Source organism: Armigeres subalbatus, chromosome 3, assembly GCF_024139115.2.
Source record: "Armigeres subalbatus isolate Guangzhou_Male chromosome 3, GZ_Asu_2, whole genome shotgun sequence".
Taxonomy (NCBI): domain Eukaryota; kingdom Metazoa; phylum Arthropoda; class Insecta; order Diptera; family Culicidae; genus Armigeres; species Armigeres subalbatus.
The window spans coordinates 138,944,039-138,965,032 of NC_085141.1; the positions used below are offsets into that span (position 1 = coordinate 138,944,039).

General features: G+C 43.5%; 2 protein-coding genes and 1 long non-coding RNA gene across 7 annotated transcripts in view; all 3 read left to right on the forward strand.

The window, feature by feature from the left end:
• The window catches only part of LOC134224902 (ATP-binding cassette sub-family C member 4-like), a 66,720-nt gene that overhangs the window by 2,734 nt on the left and 42,992 nt on the right, over nt 1-20,994 (forward strand). For 4 of the 5 annotated variants that reach the window (XM_062704548.1, XM_062704549.1, XM_062704550.1 and 1 more), the window contains exon 2: nt 19,313-19,708. In XM_062704548.1, coding sequence (XP_062560532.1) covers nt 19,524-19,708 — 185 coding nt within the window. In that variant the 5' untranslated portion in view covers nt 19,313-19,523. Of the gene's footprint in view, nt 1-19,294; nt 19,709-20,994 lie in introns of all 5 variants that reach the window. The other variant, XM_062704546.1, reaches the window with a different exon arrangement.
• LOC134219242 (uncharacterized) lies at nt 1,729-2,068 on the forward strand. Its single transcript, XR_009981521.1, has 3 exons — nt 1,729-1,809; nt 1,874-1,943; nt 2,013-2,068. It is a non-coding gene; the product is annotated as an uncharacterized LOC134219242 (long non-coding RNA).
• On the forward strand, nt 2,624-8,419 carry LOC134222015 (uncharacterized). The gene has a single exon (XM_062701171.1). It carries the CDS (start codon nt 2,624-2,626, stop codon nt 8,417-8,419), a length of 5,796 nt encoding a protein of 1,931 aa, XP_062557155.1.

Below are 20,994 nucleotides of genomic sequence, written 5' to 3' on the forward strand. Positions count from 1 at the left end.
TGATGGCATATAAATTGGATGGGATTTACATTGCATTTGGTTTGAATTTGAATCGAATTAGGATTGAATTTGGATTTGAGTTGAAATGGATTTTCACTGGATTCGGATTTGATTTGAATTTGGATTCGATTTGGATTTGGAAATGGATTGGATTGGATTTGAATTGGACTTGGATTAGATTTGGATTGGATTTGAATAAGATTTGAATTGGATTTGGATTGAAAATGTATTAGTATTAGACTGGAATTGGAGAGGATTTCGATTGAATATAAATTGGATGGAATTTAGATTGCATTTGGTTTGGATTTGAATTGAATTTGGATTGTATTTGGACTTTAATTGGATTGAATTTGCACTGGATGCAGATTTTGATTCGGATTGGATTTGAATCGAATTTGAATTGGATTGGATTTGAACTGGACTCAGATTTGGAATTCTATTGGATTTGGATCGAATTTGAAACAGGCTTTTATTGAATTTGGATTAGATTTTCTATTGGATTTGAATAAGATTTGGATTGAATTTGATAAGAATTGGATTGGATTTGGTGTGGATTTCGATTGAATATAAATTGTATGGGATTTAAATTGGATTTGGATTGGATATTGATAGGATTTCAATTGGATTTGGATTAAATTTGGGAAGAATTAGGATTGGATTTGGATTGGATTTTAATTAGAATTGGATTGGATTTGGAATGAATTTTGATTAGAAATAAATTGGATTTAGATTAGAAATGTATTTGGATTGAATTTAAATTGGTTCTGGATTAAAATTGAATTAAATTTAATTCCGATTCGGATTAGATTTGAATTAAGTTTTGATAGGATTTAGCAGGGGTTTGGAGAGAATTTTGATTGGATTTGTATTGCATGTGCAAAAAATTAGAATTGGATTGGACTTAGATTGGATTTGATTTGAATACGATTTCAAATGAATTTGGATTTGAATATCATTTGAATTTTGATTGGCTTTGAATTGGATTTTGTTCGGATTAGAATTGTAGTTGGATTGGATTTCGATTGAATTTGGATTCAAACCGATTGGATAAGTGTTGTAGTTAAATTGGATTTGAATTGAATTTGGAATTGTTTTCACGTGCACTGAAATTGGGTTTGGGTTTGGATGCTTGGATGGAATTTGGATTTTGATTAGATATAAATTGTATGGGATTTCGATTGCATTTGGATTGGATTTGAATTTGAATTGGATTGGTTTTGCGCTGGTTTAGATAGAATTTGGATTGGATTTAGATTGGATTCGGATTGAATTCGGAAAATTTGGATTTGATTGCATTTGGACTGGATTCGGATTTGGAAATTGGTTGGATATGCACTGGATTCGGATTTGGATTGGATTTAGATTGGATTCGGATTGAATTTGGATCGAATTTGAATTGGATTTCGAAAATGTTCGGAGAGAAATCGCTTTTCGGGAAAGAAAAACAGCTTGGAGAGTGATAACCATTTTTTGCTCACTTCGATTGCCGCCAAACGTTGGTTTGGTCTTTTTCATTCATATTCGAGTCTTTTCGTGGCATCATCAATGCAAATGGTAGTAGCTTATGTGGTGTTACGTACGCCCATGGCGTAGTTGCGCACCTCACGATCCAACCCTGCTGACTAATCCATACCAACACGAATAGGTACAGTATAACCCTTCCATCGAGAGAGTTGGCCGAACGTCATGCTTGGCAAAAAGACAAACACTGTGAGTCGATAATACTGTATACCGTGCACAGCAGGCAAACCCCCTTGTTATTTAAATATCTACGATTATAGTTAAAAGTTATAGTGTGTATTATACTAGGTAACAGTTTAAATCTAAAAAGTGATGTTTGAAATTATTGAACTATTGATCTTTCCTATATTAGTGTTGGCTTACATCTATTGAATTATTCTAACCTAAACGCTACGCTATACTATACATACCTACATGCAAAGGTAATCATTCACTTATCTAAAATATGTACAAGAAACTTATAATAATTGTTTTAGTACGGATATTTGTAGAAAGTACGGAAGTGTACTTTAGCACCGAGATTAGTGATTATCGAACCATATCGGCTCCATAGGTTTCTGCTCATAAACCCTGCACAACGGGACTAAACGTGAGTAGAAGATGGTTAAAATTAAGATTCGTTAGTAGTAATAATTATTACTTATGTTTGTAAAATTAACATGAATTATGATACACTATTACAGGAAAATAATAATACTCCGATTACGAACATAAATCCCATTCCCTGGTCGTTCTTACTGTATTATTATCTCGGAAATCATCCTGTGCAAGTTGGCAAATTTCCAACATCTTATTATTTTCGTTTATTGACGAATTAACGCAGTCACTTTCGGCCATGTCGAGTCAAGGTCGGTCAAGAAAAGGCAATGAAGCCGGTGGTAGTGATAGTGGTGCAATTGGTGGTATTCCGGTGGTGGTTACCAACGTAACAGTGGAACCTGAATATTCGTTTCCCGGTCAATCGTGCAGAGTGTGTCGTACGGTGGACACGGATAGTATGGTGAGGTGTGATAGGTGTCTGAAATGGTTTCACTTCACTTGTGTGGGAGTTACCCAAGCCATCGAGGACGAACCTTGGAGCTGCGAAGCTTGTACAAAATCAATGCTAGTTCCTGAAGGGTCATTAAATCGAAGTAATGGTGGCGTTCCTACCGGTGGGGTTAAGAAGAAGCAGGCAGCCGGACACGATAGTGACAAACTCAACCTTCCAGCCCATCAAGAGCCAGGTGATCTACTAACCCCGAAAACGTCGAAAGCTTGTAAGGTGGGATCACAGGTCAAGCCAAAAGCAGACGGGAAGAAAACGGCAGCGAAGGAAAAATTGAAAACATCTGAGCAACGACCGACGGACCAGAAGGAGCTGAAAAAACCCAGCGGACTGCAGGCAGAGGGATTCGACAAGAATCCGTCGAAAGCAGGCAATAAACCGTCGGCCAAGGGTAGTAACCAGGCACTACCAACGGAAACCGACAAGAATCTACCGATAAGCATTGGAAAGGCGAAGTCTGTAGTATCCCATGTATCCAGTCGGGCATCCAGTAGATCCTCGCAATCGCTTGTTAAGCTGAAGCTGCAGAAGCTAGAAGAAGAGCGGATCCTAAACGCGAAGAAGATGGAACAAGAACGAGTGTACTTGGAGGAGAAATACAGGCTGCTGGAAGCGATGGCAAGCGAGGACGGGTCGAATACGAACAGTGAATCGGATGTCGTGAGAAGATGGCTACCTCAAGCGCAATCAAGTCACCATTCGCAACCGGAAGATCAAGGTTCGGTGGCCCAAGAATCCCTCCACCCCGTCGCTGACCAATTTTCCAATCATCGCTCTAGAGCACTCATCGATGGCCCACGTAACATACTCGAGGAGATTCGACGCGAAGGCCCACCGTACGTCGGCCGTCTGCCGGAACGTGAAGAAGACTTCTTTCCGCTAACTAAGAAACAGCTAGCTGCGCGGCAAGCCGTTGCTAAGGATCTGCCCCAGTTCTCCGGCAATCCTGAGGATTGGCCACTCTTTGTGGCAACCTTCAATAATACGACAGCCATGTGCGGCTTCAGCAATGATGAGAATATCTTTCGACTTCAGAAAAGTCTTAAAGGACGAGCATTCGAAGCGGTGAAAAGCCGTTTGGTACATCCCTCGAATGTGCCAGGTATTTTGAAGACACTAAAGATGATGTTCGGACAGCCTGAAGCCATCGTTCACACGCTCATTGAAAAAATCCACACCCTGCCGGCCATCAGAGAAGACAAGCTAGAAACCCTAGTGGACTTTGCCGTGAGTGTGGAGAATTTCTGCGCGACGGTGGATGCATGCGGCCTGGATGAATACCTGTACAACACTTCACTTCTGCATCAACTGGTGAGCAAGTTACCTCCAACCATCAAGCTGAATTGGGCGCAGTACAGGATATCTATCCCAGGGGTCAACCTAGCAGCGTTCAGTACCTGGATGTACTCTCTTGCTGAGGCAGCAAGCACCGTGATAATTCCGGAAACCACAAATGAAAAGACCATTCGGAGCGAAAGGAAGAAGGGAAATGCCTTCGTCAATGCTCATTCCGGAAATGCTTCCCCGGTGCCCCCGGCGACCAAACCATCTAGCTGGAAGAATCGCAGTGCCAACGACGAATGCATTGTCTGCAAGGAAGCATGTCTGGCGGTCGACAAGTGCAAGCGCTTTCTGGACTTCTCCCGGGACTCACGCTGGGCCATAGTACGGGAGTTCGGACTTTGTCGTCGCTGTCTCCGTCGCCACAATGAAGAGTGTCAAGCCAAGCCTTGTGGGAAGAATGGGTGTCAGTTCAAGCACCATGCACTGCTGCACAACGACCACAAACATCAACCGCCATCCACACCAGCAACGTCTGCAAACACGAGAATAATGCCCCGTACAATTGGGCATACGGATCCTCCTAGAGCAGACGCTGACTCGACAGCGCATGGGTGCCACACGCATCAAACCAAGTCAAGCAACATCCTATTCCGCTACGTTCCAGTAATTCTACACGGAGAACGTGGGTCGATCCGTACCTACGCATTCCTGGATGATGGTTCGGATCTTACGCTGCTGGATGAAGAGTTGGCTGACGAGCTCGAGCTGGGTGGAGAAGTTCGATCACTATGCCTTCACTGGACCGGTGGTACACAGCGACGAGAGACAATGTCAAGGATCATCAAGTTGGGGATCGCTGGAGTGCATAGTGGAGCCAAAACCTTCACAGTCAGCGGTGCGCGCACGGTGAACGAACTTCTTCTTCCGTATCAGACAATGGACATAGAAGAGTTGTGTTCATTGCATTCCCATCTAAAGGGGCTTCCGATCGTATCGTATCACAATATTCGACCACGCATTCTCATCGGACTAAAGAACCAGCATCTCAGCCTTTCCCTCAAATGTCGCGAAGGCAAGCCGAACGACCCCATTGCCATCAAAACTCGTCTCGGCTGGACAGTATGTGGAGGAGGAACATTTGAATCTGCAACTAGTCCAGTGCACTCTGTCTACCACATTGGATCTTGCGAAAATGACTATAAAATGGACGACGACCTACACCAAACTATCAAGGACTATTTTTCGCTGGATAGCTTGGGAGTTATGAAGCCACAACAGGCCCTTCTCTCCGTCGACGATCAACGAGCACAGTATTTGCTTGAATCAATGACCAAGTTCACAGGAGAACGATACGAAACCGGCCTCCTTTGGCGTCACGACAACGTCCGATTACCGGACAGCCAAAAAATGGCCCAGCGGCGGTTCCAGTGTCTTGAAACGCGCATGAAGAAGGATGAAGTGCTCTCCAAAACATTAAAGGAAAAAATGGCCGACTACGCAGATAAAGGCTACATACGAAAATTGTCCAATGAAGAGCTGCAGCAACCATTCAAGCGGGTGTGGTATCTTCCGATATTTCCGGTGACGAATCCAAACAAACCGGGCAAAGTGAGGATCGTATGGGACGCAGCGGCCAAGGCGTTCGGCGTATCGCTTAATTCTGCTCTGTTGAAGGGTCCCGATCACCTTTCGTCGTTGTTCACCGTGTTAATCGGGTTCCGTGAGCGCCCCGTAGCCTTGGCAGGTGACATACGTGAGATGTTTCACCAAGTTCAAATCCGGAAAGAAGACCAACAGTGCCAGCGGTTCTACTGGAGGGATGAGAACGGAGAAGTAGTAGTTTATGCAATGAGCGTTATGACATTCGGCGCCTGTTGCTCCCCTAGTAGCGCTCATTACGCCATGAACCTGAACGCATCGCGCTTCAACCAGAAACATCCAGCCGCCGTTGAGGCAATTAAGAAACGACATTACGTTGACGACATGTTGGTGAGCGCCAATACCGAAGAAGAAGCAATCAAACTTGCCCAGGAAGTAAGGTTTGTTCATTCGCAGGGAGGATTTGAAATCCGCAACTGGACTAGCAACTCTCAAAGTGTCTTAGCAACCCTACGTGGAAGTAACGCTGTGGAAAAAAGCTTAAATCTCTCGCCAGAAACGGAAGCTGAAAAGGTGCTCGGGATGTGGTGGTGTACATCTGCAGACGTCTTCACCTTCAGGGTCAGTTGGAACCGCTACGACTGCAACCTATGGAACGGATGTCGTCATCCCACAAAACGGGAGGTACTACGGATTCTCATGACGATTTTCGATCCTCTAGGACTCATTGCGCCGTTCCTAATGTTCCTCAAGATCCTTCTACAGGAAATCTGGCGTAGCGGCATCCAGTGGGACGACAAGATCAACGACAACGCATTTGCCAAATGGCGTAGCTGGCTGCAAGTCCTACCGCGAGTTGAGGAAGTGCACATACCACGATGCTTCCGCTCTCAAGCTGCCTCTAGGTACGACGAAGTTCAACTTCACACATTCGTGGACGCGAGTGAAAACGGCATGGCCGCTGCATGCTATCTAAGATTCATGCAAAATGGATTTGTCTGGTGTCACCTAGTTGCCGCCAAAACAAGAGTTGCTCCTTTGAGATATCACTCAATCCCACGACTGGAGCTTATGGCAGCGGTTATCGGCACGAGGTTATCCCGAACGGTTGTCGATTCCCTGTCATTTAATATGAATAAGCAATTCTATCATTCAGATTCTCGGGATGTGCTTTGCTGGTTATATTCGGACCATCGTCGTTACACACCATTCGTTGCCTGTCGAGTTAGCGAGATTCTGGAATCAACGGAGCAAATCCAGTGGCGTTGGGTTCCAACGAAGCTAAATGTCGCGGATGAAGGAACAAAATGGGAGAAGTTTCCCGACATGACTCCTGAATCCAGGTGGTTCATCGGGCCAGAATTCCTACGCCTTCCGGAAGAAGCGTGGCCACGTCAACCGTCGAAAGCCAACAAGACCGATACTGAACTCCGCCCATATCTATTAACCCATTCCACCGTACCTGACCCGGCTATCAATGTCTCCAGCTGGAAGCAGATGGTCAAGGTAGCTACGCTTGTACACCGTTTCCCAAAAAACTGTCGTCTGAAGCAACAGAAGAAGCCTATCCTGTGTGGTCCCCCTTCCACTGAAGAAATACAGGTCGCCGAGAGATATGTGATACGTCAAGCCCAACGAGAAGCTTACCCAGATGAAACAGACATTCTTCTGAAACCAACGAACGAATCATCAAAGAGCATTTCTAAAAACAGTTCGTTGTTCAAGTTGACGCCCTGGCTGGATAACTACGGAATCATGCGAATGCGCGGCAGAATCAACGCTTGTACCCAAGCCACCGAAGATGCCAAAAATCCTATCATCCTCCCACGCAACCACCACACCACAGATCTTCTAATCACACACTATCACAATAAGTACCACCACCAAAACCATGAGACTGCCATAAATGAAATCCGACAGAAATACTGCATTCCTAGACTACGAACGACATATGCGAAGGTACGATACAACTGCCAACACTGCAAAAACCAACGAGCCACCCCACGGCCACCCATAATGGCCGACCTGCCGTCCGAGAGACTAGACGCCTACGCTCGACCTTTCACGCATATTGGAATTGATTATTTCGGACCAGTGGAAGTCGTTGTGGGCCGTCGAGTGGAGAAACGTTGGGGTATGCTGATAACATGCCTGACAATCCGTGCAATCCATATAGAAGTTGTGAACACTTTAAATACCGACTCGTGCATTATGGGACTTCGCATCTTCATAGCACGTCGAGGTACACCCAAGACCATCTACAGCGACCGTGGAACCTGCTTCATCGGAGCAAGCCGCGAATTACGAGAAGCAGCGATGACAATCAACCAGATCGAGGTGATGAAAGAGTTCAGCGGTGCCGAGATAACCTGGAAGTTTAACCCGCCATCATCACCCCATATGGGTGGTAGTTGGGAACGTCTCGTCGGTGTAGTCAAACGGAACCTTATGACAATTAGCCCTCCACACAGGCCAAACGATGAGATGCTTCGAAGTCTTCTGGCCGAAATCGAAAACACCGTTAACACTCGGCCGCTGACACACGTCCCAGTCGACGACGAATCCGCACCTGCTCTTACCCCTAATCACTTCCTCCTGGGGTCGTCCGACGGCTCTAAACCACTTTGCGCTCTTGACGATAGCGGAACAACTCTGCGGAGATCCTGGCGAATGTCTCAACAGTTGGCCAACCTATTCTGGAAACGTTGGCTTACCGACTATCTACCGGAGATCACACGCAGAACAAGATGGTATGCGAATACCAAGCCAATAGCGATCGGCGACGTAGTCATCATCGTTGACCCGAAGCTGCCGAGAAACTGTTGGCCAAAAGGCAAGGTCATCGGAACTAGTGTCAGCCAAACGGACCACCAGATCAGGGCGGCGACGGTGAAAACTGCAAACGGAATACTCGAGCGCCCTGTAGCCAAGCTGGCCGTATTGGATGTACGGCGCGACGATCTGTAAGCCGACCGGAGTTTCGGCGTACCCGGGGGGAGTGTTACGTACGCCCATGGCGTAGTTGCGCACCTCACGATCCAACCCTGCTGACTAATCCATACCAACACGAATAGGTACAGTATAACCCTTCCATCGAGAGAGTTGGCCGAACGTCATGCTTGGCAAAAAGACAAACACTGTGAGTCGATAATACGGTAATACCGTGCCGAGCAGGCAAACCCCTTGTTATATTAAATATCTACGATTATAGTTAAAAGTAAGAGTGTGTATTACACTAGGTAACAGTTCATTTCTAAAAAGTGGTGTTTGAAATTATTGAACTATTGATCTTTCCTATATTAGTGTTGGCTTGCATCTATTGAATTATTCTAACCTGAACGCTACGCTATACTATACATACCTACATGCAAAGGTAATCATTCACTTATCTAAAATATGTACAAGAAACTTATAATAATTGTTTTAGTACGGATATTTGTAGAAAGTACGGAAGTGTACATTAGCACCGAGATTAGTGATTATCGAACCATATCGGATCCATAGGTTTCTGCTCATAAACCCTGCACAACGGGACTAAACGTAATAGAAGATGGTTATAAGTAGTAATAATTATTACTTATGTTTATAAAATTAACATGAATTATGATACACTATTACAGGAAAGTAATAATACTCCGATTACGAACATAAATCCCATTCCCTGGTCGTTCTTACTGTATTATTATCTCGGAAATCATCCTGTGCAAGTTGGCAAATTTCCAACATCTGGAAGATATTCGCCGCCTTTCCTTCATCAATGTGGTGTTCATCGGATAATTGCGCAATAGGAAAGATGAAGCGACCAAAGTTCAAACTAGATCTCCACCGCGAGATGCACGGAGATCTGCCGAATTGTTGCCAACACGGTCCGACATAAGCCGCTACAGAAATGAACATTACTCTGATGAAATGTAAATATCCACACAAGAGATAGGTACCTACGTATCATTAACGCGTACCTAAGTTTCAAAACGAGGGAAAAAGTACATCGAGACTTCTGTGCAATGGAGTGTTGATACGGTTAGAAATGAAACGACGGAAGAGCAAGAGAATATCTACCACAGGGCAATTTCAAGTTCTGGTTTCTTTACGAATCAACACAGATATATTTCCAAAGCATAACGATGAGTAATATCCTGCGAAATATCAATTCAATTTTCTTATACAGAACGCTCTTACAGTAAAATTTAGGGATGCTAGAAAAATACATAAATCAATCAGACATTTGTAAAACTTGCATTAACATGAAGTGTTACGGCGGGGAGTGTTGCGCAAATTTACGCGCCATAGATTTAAATAAATCGATCATCCCTAAATGCGTCTTAATTGTAAGCTATTGTTTATCTGACATAATTGCTTACTCAGATGCAATTGAATAGTAGTGAAGAGATGATCTGAAGTGTATTCTGTCACCGAATATGTAAGTGTTTTATTGTATTATTTAGTTATAATTTATATGTTTTAATAATAAATGTTCCTAGCTTTGTAGCTGATCAATCGGCAAATGATGAGTTGTCTAATTCTGCTGAAAGATTCGGTTTCCGATCACCTCTTCGCAACATGTGGTACAAATAACTTTATTCTGTGTTCGAATTCCGGCTCGGCCAAACAATTTCGTAATTGTTCTGCGATAATTCTCGCGAAAAGTGAGTGAGAGGTAAAAGTGATGAAACGAAAAAGGATTTTCATCCAATAGGAAAGATTTTCGTTTATCATCCAAAGTTAATTCTAGAAAAGACGGATGAGTGAAAGACCCAAGTAACCGTACGCATTAAAACGTTGCTTTAATATAGCTTTAAAGCTGCACGTAATGCTATCCATAAAATACTTACCAGCTTTTGGTGCAGATATAATGCTATTATAATGCCGGAAAAGGCGAATTATCGTGCTATTAAAATACAGAGATAATAGCTCCATTACTACATTAGTGATGCCAATACAGGGCTACGAGGAAAATGTCAATGCCGTTGTTTCGGACGATTTGTTTTCGTGTTTTCGATGAGTTTTTGCTATCTGCCGACAATGAAGATCTAACCAATGATACGAATAGAGAAATTCGAGCAAAACAAAATATAATTTAAAAAAAAATATTTCTTTGTCATTCAATTTTTATATTTATTGAACTGAAAAATGCTTGCTTTGATCTCATTGAAACGAAAAGTCGAAACCCTGATTTGGAGTGAATTTGGATTTGATTTGAATTGCACGTGCAAAAAATTATAACTGGATTTCAATTGGACTAGGATTTGGATGAAATTTGGATTGGATTCAATTTGAGCTGGATTTCATTTGAATTGTATTTTACTCATATTAGAATTGTGATTGGATAGGAATTGAATTGCATTCGAATTTGAATCGGATAATGATTGAATTGGGATCGGATTTGGATTGGATTTGGATTCAATCCGATTGGATTAGTATTAGAGTGTTTATTGGATTTAAATTGAATTTAGAATAGATTTTACCTTGAGTGTAATTGGGTTGGATGTGGATTGGATTTGAATCGAATTTGGATATTTATTTATTTATCATCAGACTAAGGCCGGAGTGGCCTGTGCTGCACATAAAAGACTTCTCCATTCAGCTCGGTTCATGGCTGCACTGCGCCAACCACGCAGTCTGCGGAGGGTCCGCAAGTCGTCCTCCACCTTGCCCGCTGTGCACCTCGCCTTCTTGTTCCCGTCGGATCGTTGTCGAGAACCATTTTCACCGGATTACTGTCCGACATTCTGGCTACGTGCCCGGCCCACCGCAGTCTTCCGATTTTCGCGGTGTGAACGATGGATGGTTCTCCCAACAGCTGATGCAACTCGTGGTTCATTCGCCTCCTCCACGTACCGTCCGCCATCTGCACCCCACCATAGATGGTACGCAACACTCCCAGTGCGCGTTGGTCCTCCACGAGCATCGTCCAGGTCTCGTGTCCGTAGAGAACTACCGGTCTTATAAGCGTTTTGTAGATAGTCAGTTTGGTACGGCGGCGAACTCTATTCGATCGGAGCGTCTTGCGGAGTCCAAAGTACGTACGATTTCCAGCCACTATGCGTCTCCGAATTTCTCTGCTGGTATCGTTATCGGCGGTCACCAGTGAGGCCAAGTACACGAATTCTTCAACCACCTCGATTTCGTCACCACCGATAGAAACTCGTGGTGGCTGGCTCACATTGACCTCTCTTGAGCCTCTTCCTATCATGTACTTCATCTTCGACGTGTTGATGACTAGTACAATCCGTTTAGCTTCGCTTTTCAGTCTGATGTAGGCTTCCTCCATCCTCTCAAAGTTACGTGCCATGATATCAATGTCGTCGGCGAAACCAAATAACTGGACGGACTTCGTGAAAATCGTACCACTCGTGTCAATCCCTGCCCTTTGTATTACTCCCTCCAAAGCGATGTTGAATAGCATACACGAAAGACCATCACCTTGCCGTAACCCTCCACGGGTTTCGAAGGGACTCGAGAATGCCCCTGAAACTCGAACTACGCACATCACCCGATCCATCGTCGCCTTGATCAACCGTATCAGTTTATCCGGAAATCCGTTTTCGTGCATTAGCTGCCATAGCTGGTCCCGATCGATTGTATCATATGCGGCTTTGAGGTCGATAAATAGATGATGTGTGGGCACGTTGTATTCGCGGCATTTCTGCAATACCTGACGTATGGCGAACACCTGGTCTGTGGTAGAGCGTTCACCCATAAATCCCGCCTGGTACTGCCCCACGAACTCTCTTGCAATTGGTGTTAGTCGACGGCATAAAATTTGGGAGAGTACCTTGTAGGCGGCGTTCAGCAATGTGATTGCGCGGTAGTTGCTACAATCCAGCTTATCGCCCTTTTTGTAGATGGGACACCTTCCATCCACTCCTGCGGCAAAACCTCATCCTCCCAAACCTTGGTAATCACCCAACGCAGCGCTCTAGCCAGTGCTTCACCACCGTGTTTAAACAGCTCTCCTGGTAGTTGGTCAACTCCAGGGGCTTTGTTGTTTTTCAGCCGGCCGATCTCCTCCTGGATTTCCTGGAGATTCGGAGCCGGAAGTCGCATGTCCTGCGCGCGTGCTCCTGGGTTCATTACCATACCGCCACCGTTGTCTGCCATATCGCCATTCAGGTGCTCTTCGTAGTGCTGCCGCCACCTTTGGATCACCTCACGCTCGTTCGTAAGAAGGTTCCCGTTCATGTCCTTACACATATCGGGCTGTGGCACGTGGCCCTTACGTGAACGGTTCAACTTCTCATAGAACTTTCGTGCGTTATTAGCGCGGTACAGTTCCTCCGTCTCTTCACGGTCTCGATCTTCCTGCTGGCGCTTTTTCCTCCGGAAAATCGAGTTTTGTCTGTTCCGCGCCCGTTTGTATCGTGCCTCGTTCGCCCTCGTGCGGTGTTGCAGCAATCTCGCCCATGCTGCATTCTTCTCCTCAACTAACTGCTCACATTCGCCGTCATACCAGTCGTTTCTCTGATCCGGAGCCACCGTGCCTAGTGCAGCGGTTGCGGTGCTTCCAATGGCGGATCGAATATCTCTCCAGCCATCTTCAAGAGATGCTGCGCCTAGCTGCTCTTCCGTTGGGAGTGCCACTTCCAGCTGCTGCGCGTAGTCTTGGGCTAGTCTACCGTCTTGTAGCCGCCCAATGTTAAGCCGCGGCGGACGACTCCGACGCGTGTTGATCACCGTCGAGAGTTTTGAGCGCAGACATACTGCGACGAGGTAGTGGTCGGATTCAATATTCGCACTGCGGTAAGTGCGTACGTTCGTGATGTCGGAGAAGAATTTACCGTCGATTAGAACGTGGACGATTTGGTTTTCCGTTACTTGATTAGGTGATTTCCATGTGGCCTTGTGGATATTCTTACGGGGGAAGAACTACCATTCCACGGGAGGCTGCAAAGTTTATGCATCGTTGGCCGTTGTCGTTCGATACGGTATGCAGACTATCCGGTCCGATGACCGGTCTATACATTTCCTCCTTCCTACCTGAACGTTCATGTCACCGATGACAATTTTGACGTCCCGCAGTGGGCATCCATCGTATGTCTGCTCCAGCTGCGCATAGAACGCTTCTTTCTCGTCGTCGGATCTCCCTTCGTGTGGGCAGCGCACGTTGATGATGCTATAGTTGAAGAAACGGCCTTTTATCCTCAGCTTGTTCATCCTTGCGTTGATTGGCTGCCACCCAATCACGCGTTGGCGCATCTTTCCCAGCACTATGAAGCCGGTTCCCAGCTCGTTGGTGGTGCCACAGCTTTGGTAGAAGGTAGCCGCTCGATGCCCGCTTTTCCACACTTTCTGTCCTGTCCAGCAGATTTCCTGCAGCGCTACGACATCGAAGTTGCGGGGATGTAATTCATCGTAGATTATCCTGTCGCAACCTTCGAAGCCTAGTGACTTGCAGTTCCATGTTCCAAGCTTCCAATCGTGATCCTTTATTCGTCGCCTAGGTCGTTGCCGATTGTATCGAGTCGTATTATCTTGTCGTTCGTAATAGTTGTTTTCAAAGGCGGCTTATTGGCCTGCGCAAACCTCCTGTCTCGTCGGAGGGCCGTCGTGTCAGGGCTGTTTAGCGTCCCACCTAACACCAGGACTTGGGCTTGTGCGCTTTGAGCGGCACACGGTCGCTTTGGCGGAGCCTACTTGCGGATACATGCAGCTTTTTATAGAGGTTTAACAGGGCCCACTGTCAAACCCCACCACATCCTAGGCAGGCGCCACAACTCGCAGATGGCCTGGGGAGGGATCGTCAAGCCCTTGGACATAGTCCCTGCTGCCCCTTTTGTCTTTTCTCTGCCCGTACTCGCGAACAAGGCACTAATTACCTAAGCATTTTTTCAAGGTTTTTCGAACCCCCCCAAGCGACCCCAAGCGCCAGAAAAATGCAGGTAGTAAGTTTGCGAGTGTGGCATTTTTGGTAGACCCAATTAAACTCTTTTCTTACTCGTGAAGCGAGTCTGTCTATAATGCTATGGATCGTGTACGAGAAAGGCAAAAATAAGACCGAAACAAACATTGATTTCTTCTTTTGTCTCATTGATTTTTTGACAATGAAGGGAATGGAAAATAAAAAATAAATGAATAAATTGATAAAATTGAAAAACTTCAATGAAAGTTCAAAACTTTACCATTTTTTCAGTAAAAATTTAAAATCCCCCCTCGAACAATAAATTTGGTCGTTAAATTTGTTAGATTAAATGAAATTTGCTGACGAAAACAAGCATTCGCATCAATTTTCATTTGAAAGCGCAATCGAACAAGAACAAGAATATAAGTAGCAATGAATCAGCGTTTCGACACCAGCCCTGCGGGCGAAGGGTGTCTAGCGGAATCAGTTCGCGAAATGTGTATTAGTGCCAAAATACTGCGATGAATTAAACAAACACGCGGCTGAAGAGTAGCAGAATCAACCGTAGGCAATTCGTTTTAATGTGTGCACTTATTTTTTTTACCTCGCATCACATTACTTCTGATATGGACGTATGGTGATGTAAGCAAACAGTGATTACTTTTGCGGTTCCATCTGGTTATTTTCTTTAAGGTATTTTGTCATTCTGGGACTTTTAGATCTACCGGAAAGCTGTAGTTTCGATTTAAAACAAATATTCAACTGGAGTAAAAAACTTCACATTTGAAGTAAATCATTGCATTGTAACGAACTAATATACATAGTTCCATAAAGAAAAGCTATTCGTAACCTTCAAGGTGAATTGTTCGCATAACTGTTTATTCGTTCATCTGAAAATCTTATCTCGACGCTTGAATCATTCGCGCGCGCTGAAGTAACTTCCATAGCTGAGGTTGCAAATTCGCCTGTCTGGCGGCTGATGACGAGATATCCAAATTAAGGTTCCCCCAAACACACGCGACGCGACAGTCGCGACGCGATTCTATCGCTTGGCGACAGCGATTCTGTCGTCGTTGGTATGGAAGCGTAAATAGAACATTGCCTGCAGCGACCCAACGATAGAATCGCGGCGGCTAGTTGTCACTGTCGCGGCGATGAAATCGCATAGGTCTGGGGAGCCTTTATATGTGTGGTCGTCCTTCGAATAGTGATCCGTCAGCAAACGGTACCAATAAGGTCAAGCGAAGCACATACGAGTAATGGTGATGATGCTGTATTGGTTAATTGACGGCTTATTTTAAACCGGCGAAAATCGGTGACACCTGTTTGTTGATTGATGACGATTATAATTAGAATTTGGTATCAGTACCGTATTTGGAACGCGGAGCTGATTCACGGCCCAAATTTCAATTCACTGAGCGGATGTTTAATTCAGATAGTATAGTAAAAAAAACATGTGTTTTACTTGTTCGTACACTGTACGTAAAGGTCATAGAATCACTCCAAAAGCACACTTTTTTGAAAGGAGCCCCGGAGACCCACAGTGTTACATATTAATCCATTCAACTCGTGTGGGTGCAAAAGATCGTCTCATCGTTGGGCCCTCATCCACAACCGATTCGCTTACAAAAAGTGGCATTCGACGAAGACGTTCTATTCATGTTTATTGAAAATTTGTCGGGTCCGTCACTACGAACTGAAAATGTTGCCTTAAAACTGTGTGGCATAAATCGCAAAAGCAATATTTTATTTGTTTTTATTTATTTTTACTACATTTTATAAGACATGTGAGAGGTACCGCCACGGCTAGGTGGATTAATCTGGTTGACTTGAATTGAACTGAAAAGTGAGATAATTGGATTATTAATGAAATTATATTTGATTTGAAAATGTGTTGAAGTAAAATTGATGTCAACGTGTGAAAGAAAACTAACACTTAATTCAATTAGCACATCGACCATGCGCCACTTCGCGCAAATACTGTATACTAAGAATAGTTGTTCCAAAGTTCAATGTTTCCTACCGGTTATTGTACCATCTATCCAGGAACCCAAGCTCGTTTCAACATGATCGCTGTTCGCATTCTATCACGCCGATCCGCGCTTATAATGACGTATATTTGTATTACCCAAAAAAAATCGCAAGTCATCATGAATGTTCATGCGACTAACAAAATTACGAGCACGAACGCCAGTGGTGGTGATTTTATGCTTCGTAGTGATGGATGTTGCGCAACTCAGAGTGGATTCGGAAGAGGGTAGCGCGCGTTGTTCAGACGCACTCTTGATTCTTTTTCGATCTTTTCCGAATATGAATCAAGTTGAATTATTTTTACGTGTGGGTATTAACTTTAATATATTGGTTATATAATGAAGTGGTATTCCACTTATGTTCAGTACTTGTTTATTTCAACAGCTCTTTGCATTTGTTAAAACCAAGTTCAATCGAAATTGATGGCTAACGAAGCTGGATTTTTCTTGCAATTCGTACGTTAAATCTAACCTCGCTAATGTTGCGCTAATCTAATTTACCGAAGCGTTATACTGCCGCGATTCGCATAAGAGTCCCATGTCAATTTTTGACGATTTTGATTTTCTTCCAGAAATAAGCTTAAAATGACCTCATCTTTAGGAAAAACTGATAAGGGGTCGTACACAAATTACGTAAGCACTTATGAAGGGGGGTCTGACATTTTCTTACGCTCCATATAAACAAAAAAATATTTGTATGGGAAAAATCTTACATGGGGGGAGGGAGGTTTGAAAAACCCTGAAAATATGCTTACGTAATTGGTGTACGACCCCTAAAATAATAGGCTATTTTTTCTAGAAATTTGAAAATCAAAACCCACTTGTGTTGTTCCATCTCGCTATTTATTCGCATGAGAGTGGCATTCTAGTTTTGGAAACACTTTTGAACAAGAAATAAATATAATTATGGTCCATTTAATATTATACAGATAAAGAATATTAAGCAAAATTTTCAGAAATACTGCAGGTTTTATCAATCAAGGAAAAATTCAACGGCATACTTCTTCAACTGACATGGGACGCTTATGCGAATAGGGGCAGTATACACCCCATCACTAGCGAAGTTAGGATTAACGTACGAATCGTGAGAAAAATCCAACTTCGCCGGTCTCCAATTCCGGTTTTCAACTTTATTGAGTACATATGCTAGATAGGTGCAAAACGGCACAACGAACGAGTGATACAAAATGCTTTTTTACACTTGACCCGTCAGAAACCATGCTTCTCCATTACTTAGGATTTATGCAGTTGTGGTGGGTTGAAAAATTTTAAACAATCCCTAAAGTAAATTAGTTCGCAACAATTATTGAACCTATGCCCTGGAAATAATCGACATTATTTTTTGCCGTTCAATCGACCAAAAATCAGAGAAAACAAATCCACGGCAGCAGCAACAGTAGGAGTCGCAACGCTGATGATTCTCAGATCAAGCTCGGCGTTCTACAATATCAAGTTGTTTGGTTTTGTTTTCAGCCCTGGGCTGGTTTGTCTCGAATGTTTGATTTATTTTCGGCATCCGATTATTACGATTACAAATTTGAGTAATTGAGTTTAAATATTCAGTATTAACGGTTACATATTGATACTCTCTTGTTTTCGCTCAAATTTATGTATGTGGCTGACACGAGACTCTTCCATAGCAGCAGCTGATTGAAAAATGTAGTACATATTTATTCGTTTGGCTGTTGTCCTGTCGTATAATATTTGACAGAATAAAATGGGAATATTTGGAAAATACATTTTTTATATTTTCCTCCAGGTTATTCACAGTTGGTTGAAAAATAGCGACGGTGCTTCTTACACTACATTCCCACAAGAATTCGCACCCTGATTATTTAGCAAGTTTAATTAACGGTTCGAACACAGTTAAAGAGATGCACAAATTGAACAGTCATTCAAAAGAAAGGGCAATTTTCTTCGTTTTTATCATGAAGCAGCAACTAGAATCAGTTAGGTTTGAATAGTAAAAATAATGTGGGATTTCATTTTTTTTCTATAGACGCAAACACATATTCGAACAGATAAAACCTCACTTCGTCGTAGTTTGTTTTTGCCTGTATGCTTCAACGTCGAACTATGGATAATCCGGAGATCCAATCGAATCAACGTTTATGTGTGTGTATGTATGTGGGGTTTAAGTAGTCATAGTCACAAGAGCTCAGAAGCAAACATCTTAACAAAAAGTAGCAAACGAAAGCGAGAACAACTGAACAACTTCAACTTGCATTGAAGCGTGCAAAAAAGGGTTGTGCAACTATTGACGGGAATTTGTGCTATCAAAAAAGCGAGGTAAAGACAGGGCCGGCCATTCAACTACAATGTCAAAACGCACATCTTGATTTCCTCGCCAACAGCACTCCATACGCTCAACAACAACCGACACGTGGCACTTAATACCGCTCTCAACCATAAACTGATAACAACCTTGTTGGTGAATATCATGTTTCTGTGCCTATCTCTTCCCTAACCGTTTGAATGAAGCTCCCGACATTGAGAGAAAACATCTATAAATATCTCTTTTGATTAGCTCCGTGTCTATAATTTGAATGGCTTTACTACGAACCATTGATACGTTATCACACCAGCTGATACGTTCGGATTTTGATTAGTTGGTAATTATTACTATTCTACATTGATCTCGACTTGTTACGTTTACAACCGTCTAGACGGGCCCCCCCATTTACAAGATCACGACAAAAATGGAAAATCCAATCAGATATAGGATAACTACTTATCGCTTGTCATCCATTGATGACGCATTGCATAGAAGTACAAGGTGTGGAAATAAATGACGTTGGACATTTTGGAGATAAGATATCCCGCCAACCGGCGAAGGATGGTGTAAATATGTGCCGTATATTTGCGTTAGTGACGAGGCGGTCTTCCTACTATTACAGTCGAACGGGCGTTCCTTCCCGGCGCGGACCAATCAGAAGATGATAGCGAAGCTTCTATTCATTTAACGATCGGTAGATTTTCTTATCATTCCAGCAGTGGAACTCGAACAGTGAAGTGGTTTTTTAGTGTTTGGTCCCGGTGAAATACGTAGTAGACTGCAGCTCGATCTACCATATATGTGCAGTGTTTGTCCTCGTTAAGTTCCTACTGCTGGTCAGGTGGGAATTCAGTTCAGAACCGTACTCGGATAAAGTGAAACAGCTCAGTGCAATAAGAGTGTCCAAAGTGAGTGAGCGATGCGAGAATGGAATCGATCAAAAGGAAGCTTGACACAAATCCGCGAGAAAATGCCAACTTCCTGTCGGTGCTGACGTTCTGGTGGACCATCGATTTGTTTAAGAAGGGTTACACCAAGGTGTTGGAGCTGCAGGATCTCTTCAAACCGCTGGAGGTTGACAAATCGGAAGCACTCGGAGATCGGTTAGAAAAGTGAGTAGCGGAAACGTGATTTGATTTTTGTTACTATTTTTTTTGCAGGTGCCCTGATAACAGAATCGAACGAAATAAAAATGACAATGACTCAATACTGCTAACATACCGCTCCTATAAATAGAAGAGTTGAAGCAAATCCGGTCTGTCAATTTTCGGTCAAGTACAATACTGTGAATGAGATAAGTTGAAACTCCCTCGTCTTGAATTGGTACAATAATCATAATATAGTAATTATTCTTAGTAGATGAATGCTTATTTTAAAGTGGCTGAGTCGATGCATACAGCTTTCTGGCTTTCAAACTGCTATCCACTTCTTGCAACTAATGTATTTTTTCAGAACTGTTTACCGGCTCTCCGAGTATTACAAAGCAATCAGCTCAGTTGAACAAAACTAGATGATGTCTGTGTGTGTATGTGTATGTGTGAAAAAATATGACGCAGAACGGATTAACATGTGTGAGTGTTTTTGTGTATTAAATGCTGATTATTATTGAACCACCATGTACGTAAAATCGACTTAAGCCCGATTGACATTTTGCCCTTCTTCAGTCAACATGCTGCATCAATCACACATTCACGTGCCAGTAACACAACGAGCATGCATCTACTCGTATCCTTTCCATTGATTTCGTTATCGAACATTCGACATAAACCAACCGGAAACACCAAGCTTGCTGTTCATCACCCGTTGATCGGCTTATAGTTGATTGAGCTGAGTGCAATCATGCGTGTGGTGGAATGATTATGGCGTGAGAAAAGACCACATCGCAAAAAATTACCGTTAAAGTCAATGGATTTTATTAATCACGTTGATTCCTAGAAAGATTTCGTACCGATTGATGATAGAATCTATGAAATCTGATGGAAAATGTTCGACTAATTAGCACCCAACCTTCTCATGTTTTCGTGACGCACTCATTTTCCCAATCTTTGGATTTTTAATGCACCCCGGATATCTAAAATAAAGTCCAATAGCCAAATAGTCCCAACGTATGATCGATCAGGTGATTCGCGGGATTCGCGCATGATGTGCGGCTAAGGACCGCGTGCTACACAGACTACTCCGGAACGCCTTTATATCGTAACATTATATACGGTAACGCATGAACTCCTAGCTGCGCCGATTGTTGATCCATTTGTTTTGCCTTGGCGCTGAATTTTGTTCCACTCGTCAATCGCGTGACAATGAATTCAGGCGTAGCTTACAATTTATTCAATCAGACGATAATATTCTCGATCCCGATCCCGTCGAAAAAAAAACCGCTTTATATCATAGGGGAGTA

Coding starts and splice junctions, on each gene's coding strand:
- LOC134222015 (XM_062701171.1), top strand. CDS start 2,624: ATGCTAGTTCCTGAAGGGTCATTAAATCGAAGTAATGGTGGCGTTCCT.